Genomic DNA, 19212 nt, shown 5'->3' on the forward strand with positions numbered 1-19212 from the left:
TTTTGGAGCCCAAGAAAAATAAAGTCTGACCCTGTTTCCACTGTTTCCCCATCTATTTCCTATGAAGTGGTGGGACCCAATGCCATGATATTCATTTTCTGAATGTTGAGTTTTAAGCCAACTTTTTCACTCTGTTTGCTTTATTTCAAATGCCAGCAACTGAAGAGAGGAGGGTGGTGGACGTCTGTCCAAAGGCCAACTTACCCTCTCCCCCTGACACTGGCAACCAGTGGGGATACAGATTTTTTCCACAGAAGGAGGGGTGACATTCAGAAACAGCACAGTCAGCTCTGATAGTCATCTTCAAATTGATGAGCATCATCTTGATTGTTAGATACAGTTAATTAGATTAACTGTAACGTTAGATACAGTTAATCTTCAGTTCCAGTGGCCATTTGTTCCCATTTCTCTGAGGCCAATTCTTGGAATTGTGGCAGCACGTATCCTGGCTGTAGTCTTGTCATCATGTAGTAATTTCTCCACCTGGTGTTTTAGTATATATAAAACAGCTCAATGATAAGGCTCAGAATATTATGTGCAACCCTGGAAAATGAACTAAAGGTCCTTGACTATGCTTAATGACTACATTATTATTATTTAGCTTCCTTTGACTGTTTTCCTTTGTTTCTGCGTTTCTCACTTCTCTCATTAAACTTATTGACTAAAGTTTCCACAGACACAAGGCAGGCAAAGGTCATGGTGAGGGGGCAAGCACCATAAGGTCTTGCTCCATTTCAGTAAGCACCTATAATCAAAGGAAAGCATCTCACTTTAAAATCAGATTTAGTAGTAAAAAAGTAGATCAAAATGAACTTTAGGAATTTTTTCATTGTTTTTCCTTCCTATGAAGAGTAGCCTAATGTAAGTTTTCTTTGTGAGTCTAGAATATATTTGTGAAATATTAATATTTATAGCATACTTTCACTTAGAACACTGAAAACAGTTCCTGAAGTGTATAATAATATTTTATCAAAACTATTTATGTGGTAAATAACTAATGCATAAATTAAATAAAATATGCTTTTTGTTTTCCTAGGGATCATATGAGCAAATAAAAAATTCACATTTTATAAAGTTCATGCCAATGCCCTCTTTAGAAAGAGCAATAATGTAAAACCTTAAAAATATTATTAACTCCAAAATTAAACAAATTTTCATAATTTTTCTAAATTTCATGTGGAGTACTATGAGTAAATTGAGGAAAGTCCATTACTTTTACTTCATTTGAATAACTCTATAAAATATCTAGCTCTTTTGTTTTGGTTTCAAACCACTCTATGCCAGTTGTTTGGTAACTCTGATACATAAAATGTTAAATTGTTTTTATAAAGAAACTTTTACTGGAGTATGCAAGGATATTTTATCTGGTTCACTGTAAGTTCGAAAAACATATTTTCTAGTACTTTTAGTAACATAGAATTAGTGTCAATAATGATGATCTTGTCCTTTCTGTAAAAACTCTCATGAGATATATAATTATATCAAGATTTAACAACAACAAAAAAATATGACTAGAACTCTAGGCTACCTGATTCTTAAGATATCTAATTACCATATGCACTTCTTTTAAAGTCTCAGATATCCATCAGTGTAGAAGAGTGGGAAGACACCAAAGATGCTAAAGAACAAGGTCACCACAGAAGTAACCACCGCAACTCGACATCCAGCGACCAGTCGGATCACCCGCTGCTGAGGAGGAAGAGCATGCAATGGGCCCGAAGGCTGAGCAGGAAAGGCCCCAAACATTCCGGTAGAACCGCGGAGAAAATGACCCAGCAGCGCCTGAACCTCTACAGGAGGTCAGAAAGACAAGAGCTTGCTGAACTTGTGAAAAATAGAATGAAACACTTGGGTCTTTCTACAGTGGGATATGGTATGCTCTTTACAAGTATCGCATGATGTGGGCTTGTGATTTCTTTCCCTTAGTTGGAACAGAGTCAGCTCTAATTTAATAATTTAAGAATCGCCTTTATATTTTCACAGGTCAGTTAGAAGAGACTAGTGACAGGTCTAACCTCCTAGAGATAATTATGAACATGATATTAAAAAGAGAGGATTGAAAATTTTAAATATATGCTCAGGTCTCTAGGCACCTTGTTGAACCCTACAAGAATTACTTTAATTTTAATTTTCACAAAAACTCTCCGATTTTAGAGATAGGGAAACTAAATAACTTGTTAATTAGCTTGTTAGTAGCCTGACTGAGGCTTATATCCAGTGCTGTCTGGCTCCAAAGCCTGTTTTACACACACACACACACACACACGCACACACACACACAAACTGCATCTCATTTTAGAAGCCTGGAATAAAATAAATGTGTGGGATTGTTAAGTAACTAAATGGATAAGCTACAAATGAATGAAAATGTCTCTATAAAATGTGTTTATAGTTAGTTGTGATCCAGAAACACAGAGTCTTCAAAAGCTTTGATCTGAAGCTCAGATAGTGCTGGATATCTTACAGGTAAGTCTGAATGACTGTTCTGCTCTTACATTGATACACAATTGTAATATAGATATGCTGCATATTTGTTTAGTTGCTCAGTCATGACTGACTCTTTTGCAACTACATGGATTGTAGCCTGCCAGTCTCCTCTGTCCATATGATTTCCATGGACAAGAATACTGGAGTGGGTTGCCATTTCCTATTCCAGGGTATCTTCTCAACCCAGGATCAACCCACGTCTCCTGCATTGGCAGACAGATTCTTTACCACCGAGCCACCAGGGAAGCCCCAAGCTCTGTATTAGACACCTCTAATAACAGAAAGATTATGAAAAGAGGATTTAGAATCTCAGGGACCTCTGAACTTCTCCACTTATTCTTAATTCACAATAATTTATCCATTCAACAGATTTTATTAGGTTGCCTTCTGAGTTCCAGGCACTGGGAATAAAACAATGACCTATTCAGACAAGACCTCTGCATTTATGGAGTTTATATTCTAGTGTCAGCCAGTAGATTTGTTGTATTATTTAATTTCTCAAGGCTATTTTATTATTTATGAAAATGAAATAATAATCCTTTTGTCCTAAAGGACAAATGGGATAATGAATAGTAATATGCTTAGCCCAGAACTGGCATTCAGCTCATCCACCCATCTACTGTATGTCTAAGAACAGCATGTCTATCTGTGTTTTATATATAAAAATGTTATTTTTTTTTTTTTTTTTTGCCCACTTCAGCAAACAAACTGTTTGCATCTTTGGGAGCGATGTCTTCACTGAGAATACATGTTGTGATACAATTATTGTTTTGCATGTTTGCTTTTTTTTTTGAGGGAAAGGAAATGTCTTACTTATCCTTTAAACTTTGTATTGCCAATCAATTTACACATTTTCTGACACATAGAAATCCAGTAACTGCATGTTGATTGCATGCACAACCAGAGTGCTTACAGATGAGAAAACAGGGTCTCAGATATAAACTATTTCCTTGGGTGACCCAACCCTAGTGTACCCTTGAGTCAGTGCTTTAACTTGTGACTTGATTCCATATCTTTTTGCGTCTCTGCTGGACCACTTATTTTTCCTACATTACTGTCAGTATTTGGTAGCACTTTACAGATTTGAAATGTTTTTACGTGCTTTGTAATAATGCATGATGACTGACTTAACCATTAGTCTTAATCTACTATGTCCTGAGTAGGTCTGGCCTGATTAAAGAGCATGAGCAGATTTCTTTTGATATATTAGATATGAGACAGAAAGGACAGGAAAAGGGAAAGTCACAGGATGACTTTTGAGGGCTCTAGCTTGAGCAACTAGTTCATAATTGTGACATTCACTGAGCTTAGAAGAAGAATATTTGAGGTGAAAATAATAAATTTAATTTGAGTGCCTGGAAGATTTCATATGGGTAATTATCCATAAGAAGCAAGACTTCTGCTGAATGGTGTTCAAGAAAAAGAAATGAGATGTGTTTATAGACTTTGACATCATCAGCCTATAGATTTTAAGTAAGGTGAGAGATGGCTTCCCCCATGGCTCAGAGGTAAAGAATCAGCCTGCAATGCAGGAGACATGGGTTCAATGGCTGGATCAGAAAGATCTCCTGGAGGAGGGCATGACAACCCACTCCAGTAGTCTTGCCTGGAGAATCCCATGGACAGAGGAGCCTAGAGGGCTACAGTCCATAAAGTTGCAAAGTCAGACACAACTGAAGCATCTTAGCATGTGTGCACACAAGGTGTAGAAGTTGATGGAATAACCCCAGGTGAATGACTACAGGAGAACTCTAGAAAATACTCACATTTCTGGAATGATGAGGGAGGAAGTATTTAAAAAAAAAAAAAGAAAAAGAAGAGGCTGAAGTGTCTATAACTGAGTTACCCAAAATATGTAGCATAGTACAATATTGGAGAAGGCAGTGGCACCCCACTCCAGTACTCTTGCCTGGAAAATCCCATGGATGGAGGAGCCTGGTAGGCTGCAGTCCATGGGGTCGCTAAGAGTCGCATACGACTGAGCAACTTCACTTTCACTTTTCACTTTCATGCATTGGAGAAGCAAATGGCAACCCACTCCAGTGTTCTTCCCTGGAGAATCCCAGGGACAGGGGGAGCCTGGTGGGCTGCCGTCTATGTGGTCACACAGAGTCGGACAAGACTGAAGCGACTTAGCAGCAGTATGATATTATGCTATCGATTGGTTATGTGATTTATCATTGAATTGATCTTTCATATCTTTTGAAGGCAGGTGAGGCCTTGTGTAGTCAGAGGCTGGTCACTTCCAGTCATGAGAAATTTTGCCTTCTACCCCAATGTGATAGAAAATTGTATTTCCTATCTGATTTATGATATAAAAACTGTTGCAATTTTGGTGTAGAGAAGAAATCATTAATAATGCAGAAAGTACAGTGATATGTCATTGCTGACCTTGGTTATGTGTCAGTTAGATAGCATGTGTGAGAGGCAGATCTGAGTAGCTTGATTAATAAATTAAGACTTGAATATAGTGGATTTCATATATTAGGGACCCCAAGGTAATAGAATTTTAATCTTCTGTCTATTGCTCCAAATTCTATTGCTTCCACTGCTAAAGTATCATGGTATAAGATGCAGGTTGAAATGTCAGTCATTTTGTCCACATTCCATCCAGGAGGAAGGAGGGTGAGGCCAGAGAAGAAAGGATTATCTCCTCAGTTAAAAAATAGTACCAAGGAGCTGCATACACCATTTCCATTATGTTCCACTGGCAAGCTGTATGCTTTGTTTTCAATGGCCTAGATCTAATATTACAGAAGACAAGACAAATGGCTATTGAGAGATAATTAGCAGTCTTTGCCAGAATGGTTATGTTTTTTACGAAATTTTATTCTGAAGGAGAGGTGGGAAATATGGAAGTAGCTGGATGAGGAAGTGAACAGGGAAGAGGGATTGTTTTATTTTTTAAGAACAAAGAGGTATGAGCATGTTTAAATAATAAGATTAAGCTACCAGTGAAGACGTTGAAAGAAAACACAGTAAAAAGAAAGCAGTTGGAGCCCTTGCGTAGATACTTGGAAGTGAAGAAAAGATGAGTGTTTTAACATGCACAAACTTGTAGGTGTTTGTCAGGAAGTTGAGTAATATTTTACATGATAGTAAGAGGTAAAATCCTTTGCTGAGAATGATGGCAAGAGTAAAAGAGTGAGTGTTTTAAAAATAAGCCAGAATGTTAGAAGTTTCAGGGGAAAGGGTATCCTTTCTGTGCAAGACTGAACTTCTTGTCTTATTCTTCATTTCTTAAATTTATAATATAGAAAATTTCAGACATGAATAAATGTAGAAAGATTAGTATGATAAACCTTGCTGTTGTTTAGCTGCTAAGTTGTGTCCTACTCTTTTGTGACCCCATGGACTGTAGCCCACCAGGCCCCTCTATCAATGGCATTTTCCAGGTAAGAACACTGGAGTGGGTAGCCATTTCCTTCTCCAGGGCTCTTCCCAACCCAGCGATTAAGCCGGTGTCTCCTGCATTGCAGGTTGGATTCCTTACCACTGAGCCACCAAAGAAGCCCTAAGGAACCTGCATATACTCATTTTTCAACAGCAGTAATTATCAGGTCAATTATTATCAGATATTGTTCCATGTATGTGCCTGGTAATTTCCTTCACATCTCATATTAATTTCAGATAAATTTCAGATCCATATATTTCAATATATACATCTATCGTTTAAGTGCTAAATTAAAAAAATATAACCACGTACCATTTTCACACTTAAAAACAATTTTAATATCATCAAGTATTCACTTAGGGTTCAAATTTCCAGTGATCTCACAAATGTCATGATTTTTTATACTTTTTATCTAAATCGGGATCAATTAAGGTCCATTCATGGAGATGGGTGACAAGTTTGTTAAGTCACTTTTAAGTTTCCCCCATCTCATATTTTTCTAACTCAGTCTATTTCTTGGAGAAACTCACTCTGTGGTTTCCTAGACTCTGAGTCTCCAGGCTTAATTGGTCCATTCTATCCCCTGCCTTTACTTTTTTTAACCATTTTTTGTTAATGATTATGAATTCCTAGACATAAATGTATTTTATGTTTTTATATGCATGTTATCAATTATTCATCATATTCTAAATTTGACCAGTGGAAGCCTCTTCAGATAGCTTCCTGGGTCCTTTTGTCATGATGTCAACCATATTTCATAGACTTGCCTTGCTCTCTGTAGGACTAAATGCTCCCCACCTAAATTAAATCATCTCTCCCAGGATCACTCAAAATGCTAATCAAATTTTAGAGATATTCATTTTGCTGCATTTGTCACTTTTTCTAAGTTTGTTGGGAGGGCTAAAAGATTAGGCAGAAGGTAGATAGGTAGACAGATAAACAATTTCACCAGTTCATCAAGAAACTTACAATTAAAATGCAGGCTACTGGGTTTTTATTTAACTTTTTCTATCCTGTAGCTGTACTTTCTGCTATGCCAAGATTAATGCTCATCAACAACAATAGAAATGATGGAATTATCAAATTCATATTGCTTTTTCACAATTTATATAAAACAGTCTCAGAATAATAATACAGTGCTCTTATTAACACTATAATTGCCAAAGCATGAATTTTTAATGTGCTCCTTATAGACTAACCCAAAGGAATGTTTATTAAAATAACTCCAAGTCTTGGAAAAGTTCTTCTTGCTGTAGTTTTACCATCAGTTGGATATCAAGTTAGACTCATTTCTGTTTTCAAGGTTTAAGAATTCTTTTCCTAAAATTTGACTTTGTTTTTTTTTTTTTTAGTCATGTAAACTTTGTGCACAATTCAAAGCCAAATATTTCATACAAGTTATACTCAAAAAAATTTAACATCACTCCCCATCACTTTTACACAATCTCCTTCTTTCCTCATGAGTTACTTTTTTTAACTTTATGGTATATTCTTCCATGTATAAATATAAACTTTAAAATGTAGTTGGCAGCATGATATGTTCCTTTTTCTTTTTCCCACATTGCTTCTTCCACTTAGTGGTATATCCTGGAGATCACTGATTTAGTAGCATATAGAAATAGTTTTCTTTTTGAAGCTGTCTAGTGCTTCATTGTGTACAGGTTTAATAGTCTATTAAATGAGTCCTTCATGCCTTTTCTAATTACGAAGTCTTGCAATAAATAGGCATATGCATACGTCTTTTTGTATTTTTTCCTAGTGTACCTTTGGGATGGATATCTAAAAGTGAGATTATTGGATTAGAGATTAAATGTATATAATTTTGCTATTAGAAAAATTTTCATCCTTAAATGTGTATGATTTTGCATTTCTATCAGCAATATATGAAGGACTATTTTCCCAAAATCTTGCCAGCAGAAAAGTCGTTAGACTTTTATGTGTTTTGCCATTCTAATAGATTAAGTAGTATCTCAGTGTGCCTTCTTATTATAATGAGGTATAGCATCTTTTCATGTGATTAAGAGTCATTTTCAGTGAATTGTTTTCATTTCTGGCCAATTTTATAGATTTATTTCTGTTTTTAATAATTTAGAGGGGGCTTTCCAGGTTGCATAGTGGTTAAAGATAAAGAATCAACCTGCCAATGCAGGAGACACAAGAGATGTAGGTTCCATTGCTGGATCAGGGGGATCCCCTGGAATAGGAGATAGCAACCCCCTCCAGTTTCTTGCCTGGGAAATCCCATGGACAGAGTAACCTGGTGGGCCACAATCCATGGTGTCGCGAAGTGTAGGACACTATTGAGCAACTGAGTACTCACACACACACACGCATTGGGTAAATTAGAACTGTGGCTACTAATTGCAGATATTTCTTTCTCAGACTAGTTTTTTCCTATACTCCTGTTATTTAATATTTTAATCTAAGTTTTAAATTGCTTAAATTATTATTGATCTATTTTGAGTAGATCAAAAGGAACTTTCTCTCTTCCAATTTAGAGGGGGATTCTTCCACATTTTTCATTACTTATTTGGTTTCACCTTTTGCATTCAAATATATGATCTATTTGGAAATTATCCTGGTATATTTGGTAGGCAAGGGAACACATTTTTGTATTTTCTAAGATAATTTTCTACATTGAGTTATATAATGTGCTGTGCTGTGCTTAGTCGCTCAGTTGTGCCCAACTCTTTGTGACCCCATGGGCTGTAGCCCACCAGGCTCCTCTGTTCATGGGGATTCTCCAGGCAAGAATACTGGAGTGGGTTGTCATGCCCTCCTCCAGGGGGTCTTCCTGATCCAGAGATCGAACCCAGGTCTCCCAAATTCCTGGTGAATTCTTTACCATCTGAGCCACCAGGGAAGCCTTTAGTTATGTGATAGCATTTACTAAAATGCACACCCCATTCCATTGATTTTTAGATCCTGCTTTTAGCAGATCTCAAATTCATACATGTTATTGTGTCTATTTCTAGACTTTCTATTGTGTTACAGTGGTCTGTCTGCCTGTTCTGACAAAAATCACCCACTGTTTTAATTTCAGTCTTTATAGTGTATTTTCATATCTGGTAGGGCTAGGGACATTTCACTCTTCTTTGTCAGTATTTGCTTAGCTATATTTAGATATTTCTTCTTCTGAATTAATTTTATAATTAACTTGTTTGTTTCAGATGAAAAGAAAGGATTATTTCCTTCTACTTTTAGTCCTTCTTCCTAGTTCTTTCAAATCCAAATTCTATTATCTAAACCCCCTCTCCTAATATGTCGTATTTCTCCCTTTCTTTTCTCTTAGTTCCTCTTCTAAGGAAATCAGGCCTCTTCCCTTAATCCTAAAACAAACACAAGTCCACATATGTGCGCACACACACTCCTTACTCCTCAATTTGTCTCCTGTGTTTTCTTTTATCTACTAATTACATTCCATGTCTTTGCATCATCACCTCATGTTTGCTCTCAGTTCACTTCTTCTCTACCCCTTTGCTGAGACACTACCAGATAGAAAGGATTCTTACTTTCCTTCATCTGTCTTCAGCAGTGTCCTTTCCCAGATCTTCTTTCTCTTTCTGAAAAATTACCAAACTTTCCAGAACAATGCTGCTTTATAAACAATACATTAGAAATGTTATTTTTATACTGTTTAAAGAAAAATTTAATTATATCTCAAATAATAGAAAATCATAAACACTGAAAAATGCTTAAAATCTAAAAAGTCACTAAATTGTTAACTTTTGACAAGTAACCTTGCTTCCTGAAGGCACAGATTATCTCTTACTTATTTTTTTTATCATGTTCAATTCCAAAAGAAAGGTAATTCTTTAAAAACAGAGGATAAATTTTTAATATTTCCTGATATAGCCTGTCTCTACAGGTTAGGTTGAAATAATGTAAATGCTTGTGCATGTTGTTGTCTAAGATCAACATATGCCTATCCTCCAAAGGACATTAGTTAGATTACAGGTATATAATCTCTTACTTGTACTTTTAAAATCCAAAATTTCTGCATACTGAATTTTTAAGTAGGTTTGACACCAAAACTTGTTTAAACACAGAAGTTGATCCAAACTGCTTGAAACTATTTGGATCTTTGATCAAATTTATTGTGAATATTCGTATGTTTGCTGCAGAAATATGAACCCTGCTGCTTCAGACCCAACTGAGAATATTACATGAAATACATTCTGTGCCCTAAATCTAAAAAAGTTACTAGTGGAGCACATCTGGCCTCAAGGGTTTGGGAGACAGAATGAGAACCTGCATATCTTGAGAAATTAACTAATGTGATGACCTACAAATTCTGCTTGTCTTTTATTGATTTTTTTTTTTTTTGGAAAATATCTTCAATATAATTTTAAAAACTTACCTCAAATTTCGTGGTATTGTATACTAACTGGCCATGTGTCCTTGGATAAGTCACTGTCTCCCTGAACATCATGTTTTTTTTTAACCAACAAATAAGGTAATCAGGTTTTCCCAAAGAGATGTGATATAAAATAATAGAATGCAAAGGACAAAAGATTCTTCAATCTATAAGCTGTACTATAGATATACATATACAATCATTATTTTGTGTTAATAACTGGCATCATTCTTCAACAATTTCTTTGGCTCTGATACTCACTAAAATTATTCTTAATAACTATTGAAATATTCTTAACTATTAAAATGACACACTAAATATTTGATATTTATATAGTTTATATATATAGTTATATATTACATATATATAATTATATAGTTTATATATTATATAAATGTATTTGCCATTATAAATTGGCAAGTAAGTGTCCCTGGTATGACCAGTGCTGCAGGTTCTGATTTTGACGTGGATCCCTTTGTTTCATACTGTTAGTAAACAAAGGAACGTCAATGGGGGAAAAAAGAAATTCTTTTAAGTGACAGAGGTAACTACTAGTTAGATGTGGCTTTCATTACATCCATCAGGAAGCCTTAGTTTCTATGTTAAATAAGTTTATAATTTGCCTGAAATAATTAACAGATTAAGCAAGAGCTGGTTTTTATAGTTATCATGGTGACTTTAATTCTTAGTCATTCTCTTCTTTATGGGATAGAAACAGGCAAAATCAATAAGAAAGAATTGTTATTCCCACCCAAACCTAAGATATATATTGTGATGGTGGTAGCAGTAATAGTAATAATAATATCCTCAACTTCTATTTTCAGACTCTTTTATAAATCATTGATCATTTTCATGTGTTTTCATTAAAAATTCCCCCAAATTCTAATCAATAGGTCAAGTACATTTTTTAGTAAAAGATTATAAATTTGTCCTGAAACATATTACCAAAAAGGGAAAGGCACCAAAGTTAGACATTTTTCTGAAATATTTTACAACATTTAGCACATGGGAGGAATAATATAAGTATCTGAAGTGAAGTGAAGTGAAGTCACTCAGTCGTGTCCGACTATTTGCGACCCCATGGATAGTAGCCTACTGGGCTCTGCCGTCCATGGGATTTTCCAGGCAAGAATACTGGAGTGGGCTGCCATTTCCTTCTCCAGGGGATCTTCCCAACCCAGGGATCGAACCCAGGTCTCCTCCATTGCAGACAGACGCTTTACCATCTGAGCCACCAGGAAAGCCAATATAAGTATCTGAGATCACTATAATGATGTAAGTAATAATTTATTATTTCAAAAGAAACTGACAGATACTGAATTTTTACTGTTTTGTGAAATATATAATTTACCATTTCCCAGTATGAGTAAAATATATTGATATGTACAATCATTATACTGCCAGTATAGATTTCCAGAAAAGGATGATTTTATGTTATTCTGTATTTCCAGAACTGACCCATTCTCACAAGGAGGCAGACACAGGAGGATAAAACCAGGGGTTTTATGTTAATCTCATTCTGTATATGGAATGTTAATAGAAAGAAACAAACTCAGCAGTTTCCTTAATAGATAAAGTAATGAAGCTTTCAAAAGAGGTAACTGCTGAGCTGATAATGATTTATGGTAAACGCAATTATTTCTGCAATGAATTTTCTATACCTCCGTAAAGTAAAACTGTAAAGTTTTGTTTCATGGAGTTGTATCATGACCTTCCCAGAACATTAATTTCTCAATGATGTCGATATTTTTACATAATTTAACTCCACGGTTAACTTAATTGCACTTAATAATACATGCATTTTATCCTTACACCTGGAAATCAAATATTGTGCTTTGGCATATGTCTAAGAAAAATGTGGACATTTGAATAAAATAAAATATTTTTGTCATTGAGAAAAAATTTAATTAGTTGAATGAACATTTTACTTTCAACAGTTTATGATTTCAGCATTTTATTATGAGTTTGTATAAATAGTCAATGAGAGCAAAAATGAGCTTTCTAAATGCATTGAAACAACAAGAAGAAGTTTCCAATTATGATGATTGTTTATAGCCTCAATTTAAACAACTAGAAAAAAAATAAACCAATAGTGTACAGGTGTTGGAAAAAATCAGCATATAATTTTGTTACCTGAGAAAAGGTTAACAAATGATTTAGGACTTTTACAATCTGAAAGTCATATAAATGGACCCCAAACAAGAAAATATGACCAGTACCAGTAGAAAAAATATCAGTCAACAGAAACAGATTCACAAAATATGAATATTGAGGTAGTTATTATAATACAATATGATCTATATGTTCAACATGGTAGAGGAAAACAGAATAATAAGGAGAAAAATTGAAGACATGAAGCTCATATAGGTTAGAATTTGTAATACTTTACTTTTCCATATTTTACTTGGAAAAATATATATTTTCCAAGTAAAATGCATATTGCATGGGATTTACATAAAAATAGCTACTGCAGAATAAAAACATCAATGAACATAAAGTCATAGCAATAGACTATCCAAAATGCAGAATAAAGAAGAAAAGAAAAAGTAAAAGGCTTGAAAAAGTGGTGCTAGCTGCATGTGGTATAATATGGAGTAATTTCATAATTGGAATAACAGGAGGAAGAGAATGGATATTTGAAGAACTAATGATCAACATTTTTTGTCCAAATTTGGTGGGAACTCTATTCAAGATCCCAGAAGCTCAGTGAAGCTCAAACAATATAAATATAACAAATAAAATAATGCCAAGACACAATATAAAAAAATTGCTGGAAATCAATGATAAAATACCTCAAAAAGAGCAGAAGGAAAACAGACATTTCATAAGGAAGAGACAAACATAAGGACAGTAGAGACCTTCATGTCAGAAACTTCTCAAACCAAATCACAACTGAGAAACTTGTTTCTAGTACTGAAAAAAATAGTCTACCTAATACACTATACATAGTAAAAATATCTTTCTAAACTAAAAGCAAATAAGGACAGGTTTAAAAAACAAAAGCTGAGAAAATTTGTCAACAACAGCTTGCAGGATGAAAGAAATTGTTAAAAGAAATTCTTAAGATAGAAGAAAAATAATGCCAGTGGAACTATAGATCTAAACAAAATAAGTAAGCATATGGGCAAATGTAAAAGATACATTTCTATTTTAAAAATTTTGTTCAAAAATAATTTACCATTTATAACAAACATTGTAAGGTTTATAATATATATATAGAAGCAAAAAAAAGTGTGGCAATAATAAATAATAAGGAAGAAATAGAATATAGTAAAGTTGTTAAGGGCTTCCCAGTTGGTGTTATTGTTAAAGAACCTGCATGCAAATGCAGGAGACATAAGAGATATGGATTCAATCCCTGGTTGGGGAAGATCCCCTGGAGGAGCACATGCAGCTCACTCCAGTACACTTGCCTGGAAAATCACATGGACAGAGGAGCCTGAAGGCACAGTTCATAGGGTTGCAAAGAGTCAGACATGACTGGAGTGACTTAGCACACACGCAAGTTTGTAAAATTACATGTAAAGTGATGTGCTATTTAAGAGTAGGCACTGAAAAATTAAAGCTGTGTATTTTAAGACCTGGAGCAAGGGACAGGAAATGGTAGCATGCCAGTTTTGGGAAAAAATAAAAGTAATCATTCTTACTGATATTTGCCTTTTCTATGGCTGCCTCCACTTTCCAGTTGAAAAAGTTTAAGTACAGCAGAGCTCATATGGCCTGAAAAGTCTGAAATATTAACTATTTGGTTCTTTTAAAAGCAATTGCCAACCAATGACCTAGAGAAGCTACAAAAAAAGGAAAACAAAGAGATATAACTGATAACCAATGTTTCAAATAAAATGGAATGATTATAAGAAGAACTGTGTAAAACCTCAATTAATCCAAAGAAGGCAGAGAAAAAAGAAAGAGGCACAAAGAACATCTGGAACAAGTGAAATACAACTGCAAGATGGTAGATTTAAATCCTACTATATTGATACTTCATACCAGGGAAGCCTGTTGTGCTGCAGTCCACGGGGTATCAAAGATATGCACGTGACAGCAACAATATTAATATTTATATTACATATAGATGGATTAAACATTTCAACTATCTTCCCTGGTGGCTCAGAGCTTAAATGTCTGCCTCCAATGCAGGAGACCCGGGTTTGATCCCTGGGTCGAGAAGATCCCCTGGAAAAGGAAATGGCAACCCACTCCAGTATCTTGCCTGCAGAATCCCATGGACGGAGGAGCCTTGTAGGCTACTGTCCACAGGGTTGCAAAGAGTCGGACACAACTGAGCAACTTCACTTTCACTTTTCAAACATTTCATTTAAGAGGCAGAAGTCATCAGATGGGATTAAAAGAAGCAATACCCAGCTTTATGTTGTCCAAAAGAAACACTTAAAATGTAAAGAAAGAAATAGATTAAAAGTAAAAGCATATAATTATATTTTATGTAATCACGATTCTAAGGAAAACTTGAATGACTGCATTAATATTCAAGTAGATCCATGCAACAGCTTGGATACTCAACAAAAAGATTTCACGAAGGGAAGAAAAAGCCTTACAGAAACACACTGTAAGATCCTAGCAGAGTGAATGTTTCTAGAAATCAGTGATTCTAAAGTTGGGGCATGAAAGGAAGGAATTAACTGCAAAAGGTCAGGAGGGAACTTTTTGTCATTATAGAAATGTTCTATGTCATAATTATGGTAAAGGTTGCATTATTCTATACAGTGTCAAAACTCATTGCATGTGCATTTGGAATTAGTGAATTTCAACAAAATGTTAATGAATATCCTAAGATAACTCAAATAAGATGCTTAAAATCATATAGAATGTTTACAGCTAACTTGTTATAGGTGAATCTGTAGACTTGGCCTGTCTTGTTCATTGTTGTCTCCAGATTTAGGATTATTTGTGACTAATCATACCTGAAAGTGAAAGTGAAATTCACTCAGTTGTGTCTCTTTGTGACCCCATGGACTGTACCCCACCAGGCTCCTCTGTCCATAGAATTCTCCAGGCAAGAATACTGGAGTGGGTAGCCATTCCCTTCTCCGGGGCATCTTCCCAACCCAGGGACTGAACTCAAGTTTCCCACATTGCAGGCAGATTCTTTACCATCTGAGCCACCAGGGAAGCACAATCATGACTAGTTAACATTATTAAATGAGCAAACTGGAGAACAAAATAACAAAAATCATGTGATAAATTATGAACAACTAATGATAAAAATGCCTCCTGTAAGTCATTTGGGAGTACTAGAGGATGGCAGCAAAATTGAAAACCACACTTATTTTTAAATCAGATAATATGTTCAATACATTTTTCTTCAATCTCAGATATTACTTCAGGTGAAGTACCTTTAAGCTTAAAGTAGTATGCGTGCTCAGTTGCTGAGTCGTGTCTGACTCTTTGTGACCCCATGGACTGGACTGTAGCCCACCAGGCTCCTCTGTCCATGGGATTTCCCAGGCAAGAATACTGGAGTGGGTTGCCATTCCCTCCTTTAGGGCATCTGCCTGACTGTCTCCTGCATGGACAGATGGGTTCCTTACCGCTGAAGCACTTGGGAAATTCTTAAAGTAGTATATTTAACAATTAAAATGAAAATAAATAAATAAGGTCTTTCCAAAACCTTTTGGAATTTGTACAGAAGTGTATTTATTTTACTTTTTCATGTTATCAACTAGATGGTAGTTGAGAGCCAAATGAGGTGGAGATTTTCTAATGACCTGTTATGTTTCAGGGCATCATGCTTCAGTCTCCAGGATGCAGTATTAACTGCTGTTATTTTGTTTAGCCTATGTGAAAATTCATACAAAGGAGAAATTTTTCAAGAAGAATACATACATTAAAATTGTTTTCTGTATAAAAAAAGGATTCTGGTAATCTCCTGCCAGTACAATATGCTTTGAGGTAAAATCACACCTTATTTGGAGTAAGCTTGTCATATACTCATTGGAATTCCAAGCTCCAGCATTTTAAATTAGCCGAAACCATACACCCCCTAGTATGATTGGCAGATTTAGCAAAAAGAAATATAGGATGCCTAGTTAATTTGAATTTCAGATAAACAACAAATGATGTTTAGTACAAGCATGTTACATTCAATATATGGTATATAAATATGCTTAAACTTGTTCATTTTTAGTCTGAATTTCAGATTTCACAGGGCATTCTCTATTTTGCCTGGCAACCTTACCCCCATGGCAGGATACAATTCCTTGTGTCTTCCTTGGGGTTATGCAATTGAATATATTCCTTTATTTGAATATTAATTTGAAAATCTCATGATTATAATAATTTTACTGGCAAACTTACTGGAGGCTTCAATTAAATTGCATTTTAACTGCCTTGTAAGATAAGGATTTTTATTTATAGACTTAAAAATGTCACATCTGCATATCAACTTGAAAGATCATAACTGAAAATACTATCTTTCACAGTCCAATGACAGGTTTCTAGTTAGAAGCACGTTGTGGTAGATATTATTTTATGAAAATAATATATATTTTCCAGTGTAGAAAATTATTAGAATCATATGTATTGGCCTAAAAATTATCTTTAATTTTATGCAGTTATTTTCATGTTGATGTATCTCTATTGGTATGAAATATAGTTTTAGATTTTTGGATGAAACTGGAAAATTTAATACCACTTTTAGGAGCCAAGCTTATCTTAACCGAAGTAGCTAGAGAGGACTACGGCTCTAGAGCAGGTTTTGATACAGTGCCCTTCCAGCTTAAAATCTTTACCCTTGGGAGGATTAATATTTATTGACTATGTATCCGCAAGCCTCTGTATTTACACCTTCTCATAGCCTTGGAAACTATAAAACCTCAATCCCAAAAATGTTTTCTTTTCCGTTCCAATGTCAAGTCAACTCTCCAAACTTGAAGTCTGATGATGTCTTCAGAGTGAATTGACAAAACTTAGAGGGCATAGCTGTTTATTTTTAGAATATGAATTGTTTTAGGGAAAAAGCAAATGATCCAGTGGTACATTCCCCTTGAAACTTACAGTTAAATCTGATCCACAGAACTCTGCATTCTTCCAGAATACTACCATTTTATATCAGACATATTATGTAAGGAAGTCAAATGTACTTAGGGTTTTCAAGCTATTTAGATACATATCTGTTGTGTTTTTTAAAACACAATGTCATTAGATGATTTTTTCTGCAGTATTTTCCATATGAATGCTCCTGTCTGGGATGGCCATCTATAACCACAATTTTTTATAATTATTAAAGCATAGCAAATCAAGTAAACATCTTGTCTAGCCATTTCTGTAATAGAAATACTTTTTTAGACTTAAAAAAAGCATTAGCGTAATAGCTTACAAGGTAGCTTTTAACTGTGGTTGTTGTGAACAGAATTAGATACTTTATTTTTTAACATCTATTAGAACAAAAAATGAGTACCTGTCAGATATTTCCAGTGACAGTAATTTGAAAATAGTCGAAGTTATATAAACAGTCATGCTGTGAGAAAAACTGTAGCAAGTTATTATTGACAGCTATGTGGTTTGAAGGTAAGATGCTCTGCAATAATTCCCATAATTTTCTGTAAGTGGTATAACTAACTTGGCATTTATTTATCTTCTAGATGAAATGAATGATCATCAAAATACCCTCTCCTACATCCTGATAAACCCATCTCCAGACACCAGACTGGAGCTGAATGATGTTGTGTAAGTTGATGTAGCTCACATAAGGCCTGTATTTTCAGAAAACCACAGATTTATTTAGCTTTATATTTTTATTTCCCCATAAAGCCTCATATTATTCTTGTGATATAAATACTTAGAAAATCAGAGTCTAATTTTGGTGTTCAATAAACAAATGCATTTTGTGCACTGCATTGTGTATTGCTGTGTGTCGTACTATACAAAAGCATCATAGGATGGTAGAGGTATAGAAGACAGCTTGAATTTTGTTTTCAATATACTGAGCACATATACATTTGGACAAATGATAGAAAATCTGTGGAATAAAAAGAAGAAAGAAGTTCAAAGGAAAACCTAAAATATCCCACACTAGCTAATTCTAAATCCCTTAGACTTTTCAAAGCCAAGGTAAAATTGGTCAAAATCTTTATTAGGAAGGGATCTATGGTAGTAATTTGTATTATGCATGTTTATAAAAGTGTTAAAGTGCTGCTTTAAAAGTGTGATCTATATAGCATGACTTTGTCACAAGAGTTAGATCAGATCAGATCAGATCAGATCAGTCGCTCAGTCGTGTCCGACTCTTTGCGACCCCATGAATCGCAGCACGCCAGGCCTCCCTGTCCATCACCGACACCTGGAGTTCACTGAGACGCATGTCCATCGAGTCAGTGATGTATTCCAGCCATCTCATCCTCTGTCGTCCCCTTCTCCTCTTGCCCCCAATCCCTCCCAGCATCAGAGTCTTTTCCAATGAATCAACTCTTCACATGAGGTGGCCAAAGTACTGGAGTTTCAGTAGCATCATTCCTTCCAAAGAAATCCCAGGGCTGATCTCCTTCAGAATGGACTGGTTGGATCTCCTTGCAGTCCAAGGGACCCTCAAGAGTCTTGTCCAACACCACAGTTCAAAAGCATCAATTCTTCGGCGCTCAGCTTTCTTCACAGTCCAACTCTCACATCCATACATGACCACAGGAAAAACCATAGCCTTGACTAGACGGACCTTTGTTGGCAAAGTAATGTCTCTGCTTTTGAATATGCTATCTAGGTTAGTCATAACTTTCCTTCCAAGGAGTAAGCGTCTTTTAATTTCATGGCTGCAGTCACCATCTGTAGTGATTATGGAGCCCAGAAAAATAAAGTCTGACACTGTTTCCACTGTTTCCCCATCTATTTGCCATGAAGTGATGGGACCGGATGCCATGATCTTCGTTTTCTGAATGTTGAGCTTTAAGCCAACTTTTTCACTCTCCTCTTTCATTTTCATCAAGAGACTTTTTAGTTCTTCTTCACTTTCTGCTATAAGGGT

The 19212-nt window shown here is 35.2% G+C and overlaps 1 protein-coding gene across 7 annotated transcripts in view; it reads left to right on the forward strand.

Annotated features, from left to right (window-relative positions):
* KCNT2 (potassium sodium-activated channel subfamily T member 2) overlaps window positions 1-19212 on the forward strand; it is a 436001-nt gene that overhangs the window by 404868 nt on the left and 11921 nt on the right. For all 7 annotated transcript variants that reach the window (XM_070767900.1, XM_070767905.1, XM_070767902.1 and 4 more), the window contains 2 exons: window positions 1573-1873; window positions 17840-17924. In XM_070767900.1, coding sequence (XP_070624001.1) covers window positions 1573-1873; window positions 17840-17924 — 386 coding nt within the window. The remainder of the gene's footprint in view (window positions 1-1572; window positions 1874-17839; window positions 17925-19212) is intronic.

The sequence above is a fragment of the Bos indicus genome, chromosome 16 (genome assembly GCF_029378745.1).
Source record: "Bos indicus isolate NIAB-ARS_2022 breed Sahiwal x Tharparkar chromosome 16, NIAB-ARS_B.indTharparkar_mat_pri_1.0, whole genome shotgun sequence".
Classification (NCBI taxonomy): domain Eukaryota; kingdom Metazoa; phylum Chordata; class Mammalia; order Artiodactyla; family Bovidae; genus Bos; species Bos indicus.